Source organism: Labrus mixtus, chromosome 23 (assembly GCF_963584025.1).
Source record: "Labrus mixtus chromosome 23, fLabMix1.1, whole genome shotgun sequence".
NCBI lineage: Eukaryota > Metazoa > Chordata > Actinopteri > Labriformes > Labridae > Labrus > Labrus mixtus.
In genome coordinates, this window is record NC_083634.1 from 5,937,083 (window position 1) to 5,954,209 (window position 17,127).

Sequence of the window (17,127 nt, forward strand, 5' to 3'; positions counted from 1 at the left end):
GTTTGTGAAAGAAATGACGGCTATGTAGACATGCTAATGTTCCGACTCTTAGGAGCAAGCTTTGCATAAAAGGTTGGCCACTTTAAATTCAGCTTCTTAAGTATATCGGTTTATGTCAGTGGTCCAGCATGAAAAACTACGAAGACTTGTGAGATCTTCCTCCAGAACATCAGCTAATGTGTCTACTACTGTCTTAGTACTCGAGATTGGTCTTGGTTTCAAGACCACTTTTTAAAGGTCTCTGTCTTGGAATCAAAAGCATTTTGACTCGGTCTTGACTGGGCGGACCACCACTGACAGGCTTCCACATCATTACTGTGATTATCTAAAAAAAACAGTACTAACTTGGCAAACAGACTCGAGTTAGTTTTAGCAAACCAAACAGGTGAGGTGTGGAAACGCCCTTAGATTAATATAACGACACATTCTAGAGAAGACATGTTAGCACAGCTTGGCTCAGCTAAAGAAGTCCAGACTCGGCCTCTGGAAAATCCCCACATCCTCGTGACACCTTCACTGTCATTGGAGACAGCAACTCCTTTGACAGTAAAGCATTATTTAAAGAGGACATATTACAGCCCTTCTCCACCTTTTCAAACAGTCCTCTGTAGTCTAAATGAAACACCTGTGCTGTGCTTTGGTCAAAATAAAACATGAATCAAGCACCAGAGGAGGTTTGTGACCCTGTATAAACCAGCTCTCTCAGAACGCTCCGTTTTGGTGTGTGTGTCTCTTTAAATGTAATGAACCCCCCCTGAGTTTTTCCAGTAAACATCACTCCTTCACTAGCAAGAATAAAAATGGCTGACCTGCACAAAAGTTTTGTTCTAGGCTGGGGGTGGAGTCCATGGGTAGAGATACCAAGGGAAGGGAGGGTATTTTTTTTTTACCAGAATCCCACTGTGACATCACAAAGAGACTATGTAGACCACAAACAAAGGACTGGATGGGTTTATTTCACATTATGTGGGTCAGTAGACACTCAGGTTACCTAAGTATATGTTGAAAAACACTATGAAAGTGGATTTTTCACAATATGTCCCCTTTAAAGACTTTGGTAAAAACTGACCAAGCAGACCTCTGAAGATTATTCCCTGCCGCTAACGCCTGTTCTTTTAGACGGAGTATCACACCCAAAATAGGATTCTGTTTCAGCGCCAGTGTGCGATAAGTCACAATGTTCCTGACAGAGCCGCAGTAGTGAGCAGCTATTTCTCTGATATACGGCAGCAGTTCACACAGAGCTGCATCGGCGCGGGCGCAATTAGCTTTTAATGGCCTTTGGTTGATTTACCCGAGGACTCGACAATGTCAGCTTGATGGATTAACACGACGGAGACTTATGACGTCAAAGTCGTTGAAAGTCTCACTGTTCAACCTGAGATAAAACGCTGAGTTTCTGTTCTAAAAGGTTTATTTAACATCCAACACGCTACTCGGACATCACAGGGGGCGTGAACATTGTCCAACCTCTCTCCTGCACACACACACACACACACACACACACACACACACACACACACACACACACATCAGGAGAGTCTGGACATCTCAGGGCTGTGTTGGCATGGTGAGGGGCTCGTTCCCTGAAGGAGGAAAGGAGCAGAAATCAGACATCACACACATGTACAGGGAAGAAGCAGAAGTGTAAAATATTTATGTAAATGCACAAACACTTGACCTACAAGTGAAGTAAGTTCAACCTGTGACAACCTGTTGGTCAAAGCCATTAAATAGTTAAAGGTTCGCCATTTAATATTCGGCACCAGGTAAATGGTAAATGGACTTGAGCTTGTAAAGTGTTTTTCTGGTCTTCTGACTACTCAAAGCTCTTTTACACCGCAGGTCACACCTACACATTCACACACTGATGGTAGAGGCTGCTGAGTAAAGAGACCATCAGCATTAACTCATCCATTCATACACATTCACACACCGCAGACGTACGGACATGTGGCTGCAGGAGTTACAGCCACATGCCCGATGTGTCCTTGGGCAAGACACTTAACCCCAAGTTGCTCCTGCTGCTTCTGCTAGGTGTGTATGAATGGATGAGTTAATACTGATGAACTCTTTACATAGCCTCTACCATCAGTGTGTGAATGTGTAGGTGGGACCTGCGGTGTAAAAGAGCTTTGAGTAGTCAGAAGACTAGAAAAGAAATATCATCAAGAAATATATATCAAGTCCATGTACCATATAAAGAGAGTGAGGGTTAGAATGTAACCAAACAGGACAAAAACCCTCACCTCTCCACAGCCGGCTGGAGCCTCATGGTGGACCTGGAGAGATGGACCTCCTGTATAAAACCTCGTCCACCTCAGAGTGTGACGCTCCCTGAAACAGAAAGAAAACAGGCATAGTCCCTTCCACTCTAGAATCATTAAAAGAAATCATGTGCAACAAATCCCAAAGATCGCGTGCAGACAGTCTATGGTCGTGCAGCGATCACAGGGAATAAACGTCACCACCCCCTCCCACTCGCTCCAGGAGAATTCTCCTGATTATATCCTGCTGCGTTCCCACTTAGGCTTGCCAGGAGGCTGCCAGGAGAAACTCTACATATTCAATCAAGAGACATGTAGTGGCCTTGGAAACAGCAACTAGTCTGACACCAGATTATAAAAAGATGCTGATGCGGAGGTTTCTATAATGTTATATTTTACTCACATAGACAAGTCGGCGTACGGCTTTCGGTGTCGTGAGGAGTCCTCGAACCCGCTCTTGGACCTCCTCCCATTCTCTGTGAGAACTAAACATTAAATCAAAAGTCAGGGAACGTCAGTGATACTTATTTATCATTCATCAATACTCTCTTTAGAAATTAAATCTGCTTCTTTGTAGTCAAACCTTAGTCAGATGATAAAAGTCAAAATCTATTTAAAGGTCCAATCAATAAGATGTGTAGTGAGTGAAATGATAAAGTGATCTTACTATATGATCAGACATTAAGGAAACATGTTGAAGTGCTGGCTTCTCTGACAACAATGCAGTAGCCAGTATGTCCTCCTTCTAACTTTAGATTCTGGTCCTGAATGATCTGGATTTGTTTGGACCAGAGAAGGTAAGCGGTTTTAAATCTCCCCCACAACACTGCAGGTGTTGCAGCGATGGAAGCAGGCAGGAGAAGTGATTCAGATAGAAGTGATTGTACCCGACCTAAAAAGCCTCTGCATGTTTCTAATAAGCTCCACGAGCAGAAACGTGCTCAAACTAGGATCAATATTGGAGATGGTTTTGAAAAATGGAGAGAGGTTAGAACACAGAAAGGTTTACAGACCGATGCAGAGCTGGATAAACACTGAAGCTTCAGTGTCCACCACATGGTGACCTGTGAGAGCATGGACTCTAGAGAGGAGGGGGGGGGGAGACAGCTCTCTACAATGTTTAGAATTTGTACTGCAGTACCAGTTTTAAACACTAGGTGTCAGAGTTACATATTGCTCCTTTAATCCCTGTTTAAGTACAGAATTAAAGATTATGTTTTGGACCATGATGGACCTCTGAGCCAATAAAAATACAGCATATATCGTTATCTTATATTTGCCTTCTTTTCCTTCTCTATATCTGCAGTGATGTGCATTGCTGGGGGGCTTCCTTATACTTACCTCCTCTGCCTGGCCTGTTCTCTGCAGGACTGCCACAGTCTTGAGGGGTCTTTGTGGTAGTCCGGGGGGTCCCGTGTGTCTGAAGAGCTGGACTCGTCTTCTGATGTCCCTCCAACCTGCAAAATGAAAACAGAGATATCGTCACATTGATGCATCTGCAGCGCTGCATTTGAGAAATTTCCTTTTCTAATAGTTCGCTAAAGGGCGTTATTTAAGTTATTAAATTGTATTTTATTTAAGATAGTCATCCTTATCCTTAGAATATTTCTCTGTTTCTTCCACTTTCAGATATTAATGTATGTTCTCATTGTAGCGTCGTATAGAGGACTCTGTTGCTTCATCTGCCACTTTTGCAATCGCTCTTTTTGCGTCATGTCTTGCCTGAGGAGAAATGTGATTGAAATAAAAGCAATATAGGCTACCAGGCTACAAGTAACAAAAGTGAAACCATCACATTCCTGTCCACTCAGAAATCAACATCAAAATAAGTATGACTGAAGTAAATCGGCATGTTAATGAAATTAATTGTTAAATTTATGCAGGATACACATAATGTTTTAATGTTTATGTACAACTGCACAAAGCATTCTTAAGTGAATGAAATATGTTCAATAAAACATCATCTGGCTAAAAATGTCTTCTTATCCCTTCATCCCTTACGTGAGCTGAGCCCCTTTACGGTCATTGTTAATGTTCGTGAACGGTCGGATGCGCAACTCGCTTTAAATGTTGCGGCCGCAAGGAATTGTGGGGCGTCATATCTCATCCCCTTTCGTAAAGGATGGTCCAGTGTATCCTATGCTAAAGGAGGTTATAAAGGAAACATTGACCCACCTTTCCTTAACTTTTAGAGAATTCGAACAGCTCTTATCATGGCCGCCACTTAAATGCTTCCGGGTCATTTCACTCAGTTAGGAACCCGAAAATGACAATTCGAACGCACCCATAGTCTCCTGCTGAGAGGTGCATGTGTGAACGACCACATCAGGAGGATTTCAGAAGCAGTCCTTACTTTGCAGGCCAAAGAGCAGAAATAAATGATACCTACCAAACCGTTGGATGACGATTTTCTTCTCACAGTCGGAGAATCTTTCACTGTAACAGCAGAAAACACAGAGAGATATATTTCTCTGGTTATAGAAAGTTGACTGTATGTAGGTTTAGAGGACAGTAGGAAACTTTAAATATAGGTTATCATCATCAAACTAACCAGCTTTGGTCTTATCAGCAGCAGTATAACTTTATCAGAACACATTACAAGCTGCTGTAACTTGTTGGGAAGTTGTTTGACATTGTAAAATGTGATAAGAAGCAACAGAGCAGTTTTTTTTAACCTGTGGATGAGTTAACCTGTGGATGATTTTACCTGTGGATGAGTTAACCTGTGGATGATTTTACCTGTGGATGAGTTAACCTGTGGATGATTTTACCTGTGGATGAGTTAACCTGTGGATGATTTTACCTGTGGATGAGTTAACCTGTGGATGATTTTACCTGTGGATGAAGACCTGGTCAAAGGTGAGGAGGAGCTGGTTAACGGAGCAGAGCGTCGGGGCGAGGCAGACCGACCGGCTCCAGGCCATGAAGCTATCAGCTACACGCAGAACATGAAGACATTATTCAGAAAGGAAACAGGAAACAACTCTGAGTAGTCAGAAGACAAGAAAAGCATTATACAGTCCATTTAGCATTTAGCATAATGCTACTATTATTATTGGTAGTTCCCCACTCTGTCTGGCTGTCTGTATTAATTTCTCTATATCCGTCTCTAACCCCCTCTTCACACCCCATCCAGTCATGGCCGATTGCTGTTCCAGTGAGTCTAGTTCTGCTTTAGGTTTCTGCGTTTTCAAAGGACTGTTTTTCTTTGCTACTGTTGCTGAGTGTTTGCTGATTGGTGGGCTTGTGTGGGGGAAAAGGAGCACACTCAAACAGTAACAAACCTTCAAGTGCACGTCTGCAAAAAGACTTACAAGAAAACAGAAAAGTATATTTAACATTTGGTCCAACATGAAAAGGCATAAAGATATTTAGCTAATAAATAAATTACTTTCCTGATTATAAACAAAGATCGTTGAGAAGAAAGACCGTCTAAACTGAAAGTCTGATGCAGTATGAAAATCCAGGGATGTGTCTATGCGTTTCCACTCAACTGAGTCTTCATCAGGACGTCAAAAAGCCATTAGCTTGGTTTTAAAATAAGTGTTGTACCACTCCTAGGGAGAATGATGACCTCTAAAGTTTCCTAAGATTTCAGCTTTAACGACTGAGCCATAAGAGAGGAAATAAAGATAGTGGAAAGAAGCAAAATCAGCTGACGGTTTATAAGAGAGTGAGTGGGACGCAGGGATAATAAATGCCTCAGTTATCCCTTTAACCTCTTACAAGGTAACAACAAATAAACATAAAACCAGTCACATGACATGCTAGTGGCTGCTCTGGACAGGTGACTGAGAGGTAAACTCACAAAAGGATTGCTTAACTTTTAATCTTGTATTGCTTTTAAACCTGGGCAACTGAGACAAAAAAAAAATCTAATCCATCACAGCTTGAATGCAACCCAAATGCTCTTTGAATGAATTTAAATTATTCATTATACAGACATTCAGAGCAAAGTTAGCACTTAATGTGCAAATACTACATTGCAAAAGAAGTTTTCACAAACACCAGTGCTTACAGTGACACAGTTTTATATTTATGTGATATTACTGATATTATATGTCGTTAGAGGCTTGGTGCTAAAAGTTGAATAATGTTCGTTCCTTCAGTATTCACATCTAATTAGTTTAACCTTTAGTTTAAGTGAATGTTTGTGCCAACATTTGAAAATGGATTTGATATTGTGTTTACAAGAATGGGACACTACCTACAGTCTCTAAATGTACTATGGGAGGTAGAGCCTTCAGTTATCAGGCTCCTCTCCTCTGGAATCATCTACCAGTCAGGGTCCAGAAGGCAGACACACTCTGTACTTTTAAGAATAGACTCAAAACTTTCCTTTTTGACAAAGCTTATAGTTAGGGTTGGCGCTGGTGTAGACCAGCTCCTAGTTATGCTGCTGTAGGCTTAGACTACTCGGGGAACTGGCACCTTGAGCTCCTATCTCTCTCTCTCTCTCTCTGTGCTTTCACATCATATTTGTCACTATCAGCAAATCTTCATGAACTTAGTCAGTTACTAAGCACATATTTTCCTTGGCGTTCCTCAGCTCTCTTGTCTTGAAGGTCCCTCTAGATTGTTGGTGGGGACGACCTGCTGCTACGGTAACTCCAGAAAAGTGGTTTTCCTGGATGTTATGATGTTTACCGTCACTGTGTTATTATGTAGTAAGAAGTGTATAAATTCTTAAGTATTGGAGAAAATGTTTTTCGAGCGATCACAAGGACCTTTAACCCTTAACAAAGTTCCTCCTTGAGTCCATACAGGATAATCTCAGAGTTTTAAGATATACCCTACAGCAGCGTGGCGGGACAACCCTAACACATAATGCCTCCGCTCGTGGCAGCCCCCAGTGCTGCATGAAAATGTGAGAGTTACCTGGTTGTAGATCTGCTGTATTACTCTAAACACAGATTTAAAGATACATTATGTGACACATCTTTGACCCTCAGATGCTCCTACATGTGAAGGATCACAAAGCATGAGAGAGGAGGTGTTAGGTGAAGTAACAGCTGTGTGGAGACAAACTTGACTCAGCTCTGCCCTCTGCTGGCAGAGCATGAAAATAAAGACGTGTAGTTTGCTCTTACAGGCTGAGAGGTGCTGGTGCTGTTCCAGGTCTCCGGGCCTCTGTGTGCTGAAGAGTCCAGACTGAGCCGGGTCAGACCCTGACTGTTTCCAGCTCTCAGAGGAGACAGGGACTGAGATCTGGAGATGAGTGACGGTGATCTGGCGCTGCTGAGTCTGTCCCTGTTTGTCCTGACACCTCGTCTCCTCTGAGGAGAGGAGGTCCTGGGTCTGCTGGAGGGCTTCCTGATTCTCTTCATCACTGGCCTCTGGAAATAAGAGAGTGGATCTCACAACAATATCTTAATATATCGACCATCTGATAAAACCACAGGTATGAAAAGTGATAACCCCAACCCTCTCTACGGGTCATTCTTGCTATGTCTTCATATAAATTCTGGATCATATTTAAGGTCTAAGATGACGAGATTAATGTAAAACCCGTCCATAATACATTTTTTAGCTTAAGTAGCCTCTGTGACCCAAAGTTCTTAAAGGCAAAGAAGGTGCGTTGACTTAATGACGACATTTTGTGTTTCAAAAATCCTTCCCTGTGCATAATTTAGCACACGAAACATAGAGCATATTTGCAGATTGAGAGTAAATTTAGTTTGCCAGAATAACAATTATCTCGGCTAGTACATACAGTACGCATATGTTTAGTATCTAATAATCCCAGTGAAAAGCATCAAACGTAAATCATATTACAAACAGGAACTACAAAAAGTTGACTTGCAGAAACAAAAATAAGCTAAAAACATTTGAGGAAATATTTCATGTGTATTGATTTTAAACATTATCTGAAAAGTGCTTAAAAATAAAGCTACAAGTTGCCAAAAAAAGAGCGGCACTTTGAGTTATATGAATCCATGGAGTGGACAGGTAGCAACTAATCCGGTCCTCTTAATGTGGCCAAGAGAGATGTCAGAGTGGGGCTGCTTCACAGGGAGCGCACCAGAGCTGTTTGGGATGAAATGCCTTGCTCAGGGGCAGCTCTGCAGTACTCAGGAAGTGACCTGGCACCTCTCCAGCAACCAAACCAACTTCCATAACATGGTCAGCAGCGGGACTTGAGCCGGCGACCCTCCAGTTCCCAACCCAAGTCCCTACAGACTGAGCTACTGCCGTCCTATCATAAGTACCTCTATATATCGGAGGGTCATTAGTGAATCTTTACCAGGAGCACATTGGGGTAAACGTTGATCTTTGCATCAGCTGAGCACTCAATGATGGTCGTCTTGCTGGAAAACTCCAGCCTGGGAGCGATACCCTGAGAAAAAGAAGAAATATGCGCCTCTTAGAGACATGAAACTACAAACATCTATGAGAGCAGGTAACAGGTGTGTCTGCAGATACTTAAGCACTAACAGGAAAGTGAGACGCTCGGGTCATCAGAACCTCTCGATCCACTCCGGAGAACGAGGGAAGCAGTTTGGGCTCCGGGAACAAGAAACGTCGAGCGTCTTCTTCAAAGCAGGCCAGAATGTCGCCTGCTGCAAACACAATCATTAAATAATCCAACACAAATAAAACAAGAGGAACGATTAAGTATGACTATGATGATGAAACACGTTTACCTGGAGGAATCAGCTGCACCAGATCAATTCTGACCGTCTCATCTGAAGAGGAAAGGGAGTCAATAAAAGATCATCAGCAGAAACATGATAAAAGTCATACTAAACATTATGATTCATAACATTTTCATTCTTTATTTTTAAGATTACCACCCTATGCCCCTGACGCACAGACACCACCATCGGACTGTGTCGTCCCTAACCACCGCCTGACGCCCAGCCACCACCGCCGTCCTCATTCATACACGGCCTGCTCTGACCTCCACCTCAGCGGCAAGGAAGTGTGGACGACAGGAACGCCAGGAATACAAAAATGCTTCCTGCATATTATCCCGTCTGCTCTTCTACAAAGCGGCTTGAGACACCTCAGCAGTGCTCAGAACGTGAACTTGCACCTCTCCAATTACCAGACCAATTTCCAGACTAGCTCCGCACTGGGACTTGAACCGCCAACCCTCCGGTTAACAACCCAAGTCCCTACAGACTGAGCTACTTGCGCCCCATTTTATACTTACTTTCCCTTTTTATTGCACAAAGGACGTTGCTGCAGGGACACATGGCACAATGATTATTTCAGATCATAAAAACTGAAATAAATCTTATAAAATGTGGCAGTATAAATGAAGAATGGAAGGCTAAGAAGTCTAAGAGGATTATGACATTGGGAATTAAATTTAAAAAATAAGTATGTTAAGGTTAATGTTAATGACTATAACAAGTTAAGGTGACTTACACTCGAGCATTACTGCGATGTCTCCAGGGTCGACTGCATGTCTGAAAATCTAAACATAGCACAAAACAAATTAGGATTCTTTCTAACATAGCTTCCTTATTTTTTAAACAGCTTGTGGACTTTCCCTGTAGGATTTAACATCCTTGTTAGTAAGTACTTGCAGTCACCCTGGCTCTGTTTCCCCCGCCCTCTCTCAAGGATCTCTCTTCAGACTTCTCCATGTGTCTTTCTCTTTTCTCTTGTGTTCTCTTTGTCGTTCTTTTCATGTGTAACGTTGGCACCGGGAGTAGTTGCATTTTGTCTTTGGCAGCCTTTACAGGCCATGTGTTAGGGTAGGAAGTATCAGTGTTGTCACTACCTGGAGCTTGTATGGGTCTGTTGAAGGTGGCAACGCTGTCTGGGCCGTGTGGTTAGGTAGGTAACATAAAGAAGTGGGTGGGCACCGGTGAGAGCTAGCATGTGGGGGGCTGAATCTGGGACGCTGGAGCTCACTGTCCAGCCTTCCTGTGGTGTCGTGGGACTAATCAGGCGAAACACCAGTCAATGGAGGTTCCCACTTGACGACCCCAATGACCTCCTGGCTCGTGCTGTCCATCGGTCTACAGGGTAAAGTTGTGGGGGCAAGAAGGGGTCCATAGGGTGGAGCTTACAGCCTGGGTCTACAATGCTGTTTTGGTTGTGTGATGGCGACCAATGGCCATATGGTTATGTAACTTATTAGTCAGGCATAGGGGCATTATTAGGATGAAGTGTGTCTTTACCAATACTTTGTGTTAACTTCAAATTCAAATACATAATACAGATATGTCGCTATTTTCTTTTGGACAATAGATAATAACCAGAACTTCATCATTCATATCTTCGGTAGTGTCGCTGCATTTTCATCCCACATCCTACGTAAAGACATACCTTTTCAAACGTCATCTTCTCATGAAACAGCAGCGGAAAGACGGCCGGGAGACATTCAGACTGACGGTACTGTCCCATGATGCACATGCTGATGTAGATATCATCTTTGTCTGACAGGTGAACTCCAGGACAAGAAACCTGAGAACAGTGGAAGAACATTTATTGGTTAGACGCAAAATCTTTACTGACATGTCATACTTTTTAATTGAAGGAGAAAAATGAAACTGACACCTAGCGTTTAAAATGGGTACTGCAGTCTAAATTCTAAACATTGTAGAGAGCTGTCTCCCCCACCCCCTCCTCTCTAGAGTCCATGTTCTCACAGGTCACCATGTGGTGAACACTGAAGCTTCAGTGTTTATCCAGCTCTGCATCAGTCTGTAAACCTTTCTGTGTTCTAACCTCTCTCCATTTTTCAAAAGCATCTCCAATATTGATCCTAGTTTGAGCACGTTTCTGCTCGTGGAGCTTATTAGAAACATGCAGAGGCTTTTTAGGTCGGGTACAATCACTTCTATCTGAACCACTTCTCTTGGCCGCTTCCATCGCTGCAACACCTGTTGACCTGATAACTGCTCTCATATCTGACAAACTGAGGGGCGTCCAAAACGGCCGTGTGGGGGTGCCTTAAAACCCGCCTACCTTCTCTGGTCCAAACAAATCCAGAGCATTCAGGAGCAGAATCTAAACTTCTCAAGATTTATCTCGGCCATAATTACAACTAGATATCGGTCATTTCCTCTGTTTACGAAAAAAGTTAATTCCCAAACTATTCACAATATTTTATCCATGCAGTGAAAACAACAAAAAACAAGATTCACCTCAAGAGGCTATCCATCAATAAACAGAATGTCTCTCCATCCTTAAGAGTAAGATTTAATTTGGATAGTAATGAATGCACGATTTGTCATATAGAAATTGAATCTCAGGAAATTATTTTCTAAGGTTGTAAAACTGAGAAGCTTTTTTGGTACATTCTTTATTAACAAATATGAATTTGTTGAGAGTTACTCAAAAGTTTGTAGCATTTATAAAAGGCTTTAAAAAACCCTTTAGTCCTTTTTTTATGTAGCCTATATAATTTTGATATTTTCCAACTTGTCATATATTTTTGTATTGCTATTTTCTGGTCATTTTGGTTGTTTTACTTTTTATTTTGTCATCTTAATATGCTGCTTGTGCTTGGAGTATTATGTGAAAAGTTCATCAGTTTGTTGAAAAAGATGACAAAATCTTAAAAATACCAAAGCTGCAGTTAGCTATTATCAAATACAATACATTCTTTTGACTAATTATGCACAGCAGCTGTTGAATTAACCCACCTGGTAATAATTACAGGTAAACAGCGTCTTGACATTTAAATTCAGCTAAGCTGTTAAATAATTATACATTTGGTACTTTATCTACATGCCGAAATATGTCCCATAACTTGTCAAACACCATTGTTAATTTACTTTAACAAGAAGATATTTATCTTTACTGCTAGGTGAGAAAATATTAAAATGATATGAATGTCTGCTGATGTTTGGTTGGTCCCAGTCTGTATCAGCTGGTTAGGTTTAAAATAACTGTAGAAGAAGAAATCTTACCGCTCTAAACTTCAATTCAACCACAACTTTCAGCGCTTTGCGGGACATTTGATTAATTTAATAAAAAATAAAACAAACTTTGTAAAACGGACTAACAAGCTAACCGTAGCCTACAGCCTATTTTCTCCGGTTGAGTGTCACTTTACCGTGTCACCATGGTTACTGCAACTTCCGGGTTTCGTTGACAGAGAAGCTGAAGACCGTTTCCGCCACAACCAAAACACAGAAGTTAACTTTTAGGTCGAGATATTATTATATTATATTATTATTATAGTCATTTACGGTTATAAGTCGTTAGCTGCTTCCCCTTGATGGAGTTCATGACTTTATTTCTTCACTCAAAGAGTTATTTATTATATAGTATTTTAAGTCATTTTTCATGTTTTTGGAATGAATCTCACAACCTCCCTCTCTGTGTCTTGCGACTCCCTAGGGTCGTCTGCAGGAGCCTCTTCTTGGAAGAGGCTGGCTTCTCACCCTCCATCAGGAACATTTATACATTTAAGATAAATGAAATATCCTTGTTCTCTTTGAGTAGAAGAACATGAGATTCCCTGCTAACCTCACATCTGTTTATACTTCCAAACCTCACTTCCGTCAGTCTCCACGGTCCAATTCCTTTCTTTTTACAACATTTTATTGTTGTGTTTTTGTTACACCATCCTTCAAAATATTATACATTTTATCTGATTGTCTCCCAATAGCAAAGCTAGAATGAAAGTCTCTGTTAATTTTCACCGTTTCCACCCAGGATTTACAAAAAAAAGCTAGACGTTCCCTGTTTATCTTCATAGAAAATTTCTAATTAATATTTTGCATAATTCCATTTTGTTAAAGATGATCTAGAAACAGACATCTTAAAAGCTTTTAAATGAATTCGACCGGAACAGATTCATCTACAAGCAAAAATAAAGGAAACATTTAATTTCTCTTTAGCGTAATAACTGAATATTTTGCAGCAATTTGATCAAAAGAAAAAAAATGTCTTCAAACTGAAATATTACTGTAATTACAGGAGGCACAAAGTAAAATCTTCAATAAATATCTGTAAAAAAAATAAGAAGAAGCTTGAACAGAAACATTTCTGGTCAGAGAACAGCCTCAGCATCAACATCTCTACACTCTGAAGTTGAGCTACGTTTGAGGCTCTCAGGCAGTTTGTTCTGGTGTGTCAGAGTCAGAGTCAGAGTTTTCTTCGTCTTCTTTCAGAGTATTTTCTTCACCCTGGGTGACGGCCACCGCCCCTTTCCTCCGAGGCAGGACGGTGAAGAAGGCGTCCCTCCAGCTGCCCTTCTCCAGGAACGCCAGGATGATCTCGAACACTGCAGGAGGAATGAAAACAGAAAATCAGAAGCCTCGTCTCTCGCGCTTATTGAAGATCTTGATGTCGCTACCCAGACTGAGTTATGAGTCCTTACCGTGGTTGACTGCCAGAACCTTCCGACTGTTCATCTTAACAAAGCTGCTCAGAGGAAGCTGTGCGTGCTCGATCCCCAGCTCCTTCGCCCTCTCAAACGTGATTCCCTGCAGGAGAAAAAAGGACAGTTCAGCGACCAGCCTGCAGTGATCTCAACACACAGTGAGCTACAGCTGTGACAGCAGACGGACCTTATGGTGGTTGTGGTCCACCAGCCCTCCTATCACGTAGGCCTTTTTCTGGTCCAGCTCCTCCAGCACGTTTGGAGAGTCTGACGTCAGGTACACCAGCTCCTCCTTCTCCACTACGTCCTTGTAGTGTTCTGTTTTAATGTGGATGTCCTGCACACACAGCAGCATGAACATTACACAAAGTTATACACCAGTTGAAGTACGGTGAAAAAGAACTGAGACGTCTGCTGCAGGATGAACCCTCCAGGCTACTGTAGCTGCCTCCTGAATCTCTGTTTGCTGTAACGTTGCATTTTCAGTAATTAAGGACTCAGGTTGTTACAAGAGACGAGCGTTTAGAACTGAAAAAGACGATATCTCTGGCACTGCTGCTTTAATATTATTCCACTTTTTTTTTTTTAGCTGAAGCTGTCAAATTAAAAAATCAAACATAGACGTCATTCAGGATCCTGCTCACCTTCCAGTTCACCCATCCTTTGTCCTTCTCGTCCATGCTCTGCTTCAGCTGCCCCCCGATGCTCGTCAGATAAAACTGGAGACGTAAGAGGAGTCGTTAAGCATCAGAGAACTTCCTCTGATCTGCAGTCACTCAGTTATGATCGAGCTGGGATTCATGTAAGAGTCAGGCACAGCCACACTTCTTAGAATAGAGAAATTAACAGATGATGTGTTGTTACAGGTGGCAACCCCATATCGAGTACCTTTGTAAGTGTTTATGTGTTTCATGCTTCTTTATACCTTTTAAATGTTTCTTTTCTTTGTCTGTAAAACGTTCTCAACAATCCCCTGAAGAATTTCAAGAAAAGAAAAGGTGGGTGGTCTCTCACCTGCACAGGATGTAAGGCTCGTCTGTTCTCGGCGTAGCACCTCTGGATCTGTTTGTGAAGCTTTCGGACGTCCTGAACACAAAACGATTATCGTCAGTGAGGAGAGCGAGTCCCTCAGTTCACGTCTCTATAGCCCTGATCAGACTGCAGTTTCAAGACGTGATATTTACGCCCCTGTTACGTTTTCTCCTTCAATCAGAAAGTTGATTTTTTTTAATTTTTATTTTCATATCCTTGATTAATCCCTGAGGGAAATTAGGGTAAGACATAATGGACGGACAATTTGATCCCCGCTCTGTACCGTCTTCAGAGGTAGTCAGAGAGGCAAGACGGGATCAGCGGGGGAGCTTCCACTGTGGCGTGCTTTTGCAACGCTGAATCACAATGTGCATTCACAGAGTGGGACACCAATATAATGTCTTCGCAGACAATATGAACGTACAAAGAATGTGATGACAGATGAACTTAGATATGGCACTTTTGTAAAACCAGCCAGCTGAAAGTTTGTTCAATCCCCCTCGAGAGAGCCGTTTACCTTCAACAGCATGAGGTCGTCGAAGCCGCAGTCCACCACCAGCCTCACGGAGCTCGGGGTCACCTCTCTGCGAGGACGCTTCCTGAAGCTCTGAGCTTCTCCTCCCTCCTCCTCCGGTTGATTCTGCCTCTGCTCACGACGCTGCTGCTTCTTCTCTTTTCGTCTCTCCCTGCAAGACGAGAAACACGATTACTATCATTTTCTTTTTATTAAAGCACAGTTAAACTAAGAGGTATTTGTTTGGACCAGAGAAGGTCTGCGGTTTTAAGGCACCCCCCCCCCACACACGGCCATTTTGGACACCCCTCGGTTTGTCAGATATGAGAGCAGTTATCAGGTGAACAGGTGTTGCAGCGATGGAAGCGGGTCAAGAGAAATGGTTCAGATAGAAGTGATTGTACCCGACCTAAAAAGCTTCTGCATGTTTCTAATAAGCTCCACGAGCAGAAACGTGCTCAAACTAGGATCAATATTGGAGATGATTTTGAAAAATGGAGAGAGGTTAGAACACAGAAAGGTTTACAGACCGATGCAGAGCTGGATAAACACTGAAGCTTCAGTGTCCACCACATGGTGACCTGCATGAACATTGACTCTAGAGAGGAGGGGGGGGGGGGGGGGAGACAGCTCTCTACAATGTTTAGAATTTAGACTGCAGTACCCATTTTAAACACTAGGTGTCAGAGCTACATACTGCTCCTTTATGTTTGGAAAAATGAAAAACATGACAAATATTTGAATGAAGTTTTGCACTGTAGGAACTATTGGTCCCTGTACCAGCCGGTCTGCATCACCACCACTAGATAAACATTGTTCACATGTGTTTACTCACTTTCTCAGCTCCCTCTCCTCCTCCCATTTCTGCTGCTTCAGGAGTTTCTTCCTCTGTCTTTTGGACAGACTTTGGTTTTCACCGTCAGCTCCTCCGTTACTGCTCTCTGTCTGCGCGCCGGCTGCAGCTTCACCCCTCACGGTGTCATCAGCCATCTGGGAGGCTTCACCAAAGCTGCTGCTGCTGCTGTGTTGATAAATGAACTAGCTGCTAATGTTAGCTCGCCTTGACTGGCTGCATTTAAACGACACTCGCCGTTATTTATTTGTATTATATTTAATCAAGAATTAAACTTTTTAAATGACGTCAACGCGGTGATATCTATCTACACACTGTCACACAAACCGAGAGGATAAAACTTCACAAGCAGTTCAACTTAGCAACACACACTTCCACATGTATACTGCTGCTGGCGCGGACGTGACGTCATTCGACCGCTCCAGATGCGTTCACGTACAATCGGAATAACAGGCTTCCTGTTTCATTATCTAAAGTTTCAGCAGCAGTCCCTTCTTTCCTGGAGGTTTTGCTTCGGCCACATTTTTTCTTCTCATAACACTTTCTTGTGGAGTAGTGATAAAATACCTGCTGGGGATAAATCTCTCTGTTATTCCAAAAATCGTTAACATTTGATCTGTTTTGGATGAACTCAGAGCTTTCTAAAACCAACCCTTCCTTTCAAATAATACAATTCAGAAGTGTAATCTGTTCCCTCTGGATTACTTCATTTAATAAAATGTCATGTAGGGCTATCTTTCTGCTTTACTTTTTATTTCTTATTTGAATATTTGGTTTTAGTATTTGTATATTTGTATATTTCTGATATTAGGCATCTACAGGCTTGCTCCAACAATATTTCGTTGTACTTGTACAGTGACAATAAACATATCTTATCTTATCTTATCTTAAATGGTATCGCTGTATGTGACAGGAAATATAACACTAAACATAAACGTCTAGTTTTTCAAAGTAAAACAAATTATCTCAGGGAGGAAATGTTTACAAAATTCTTCATAAAATCTGTAAATTCTTGAATCTCGAGCAGATGATTACAACACTGCAAAAACTCAAATCTTACCAAGCCTAGCCTATTTGTCTAATTTCTAGTCAAAAACTTCTAATTCCATGGAGTATGAGCCACATTTTACTTCACAGGTACGTCCTATTCTTAAAATGTGATGGGGAG

General features: G+C 42.0%; 2 protein-coding genes across 2 annotated transcripts; both read right to left on the minus strand.

Annotated features, from left to right (window-relative positions):
• Positions 1-1,504: 1,504 nt before the first annotated feature.
• spata6l (spermatogenesis associated 6-like) lies at positions 1,505-12,457 on the minus strand. Its single transcript, XM_061031412.1, has 13 exons — positions 12,140-12,457; positions 10,551-10,688; positions 9,642-9,690; positions 8,912-8,953; positions 8,703-8,827; positions 8,512-8,604; positions 7,358-7,603; positions 5,103-5,202; positions 4,657-4,703; positions 3,609-3,724; positions 2,671-2,752; positions 2,250-2,337; positions 1,505-1,586 (listed from the first exon to the last, which is right to left on the minus strand). The coding sequence occupies exons 1-12, from the start codon at positions 12,185-12,187 to the stop codon at positions 2,272-2,274; spliced, it is 1,152 nt and encodes a 383-aa protein (XP_060887395.1). The 5' UTR covers positions 12,188-12,457; the 3' UTR covers positions 1,505-1,586; positions 2,250-2,271.
• Positions 12,458-13,042: 585 nt separating this feature from the next.
• Positions 13,043-16,372, minus strand: trmt10a (tRNA methyltransferase 10A). Its single transcript, XM_061031413.1, has 7 exons — positions 15,942-16,372; positions 15,110-15,278; positions 14,575-14,646; positions 14,205-14,279; positions 13,748-13,897; positions 13,558-13,663; positions 13,043-13,461 (listed from the first exon to the last, which is right to left on the minus strand). The coding sequence occupies exons 1-7, from the start codon at positions 16,094-16,096 to the stop codon at positions 13,289-13,291; spliced, it is 900 nt and encodes a 299-aa protein (XP_060887396.1). The 5' UTR covers positions 16,097-16,372; the 3' UTR covers positions 13,043-13,288.
• Between the last annotated feature and the right edge of the window lie 755 nt (positions 16,373-17,127).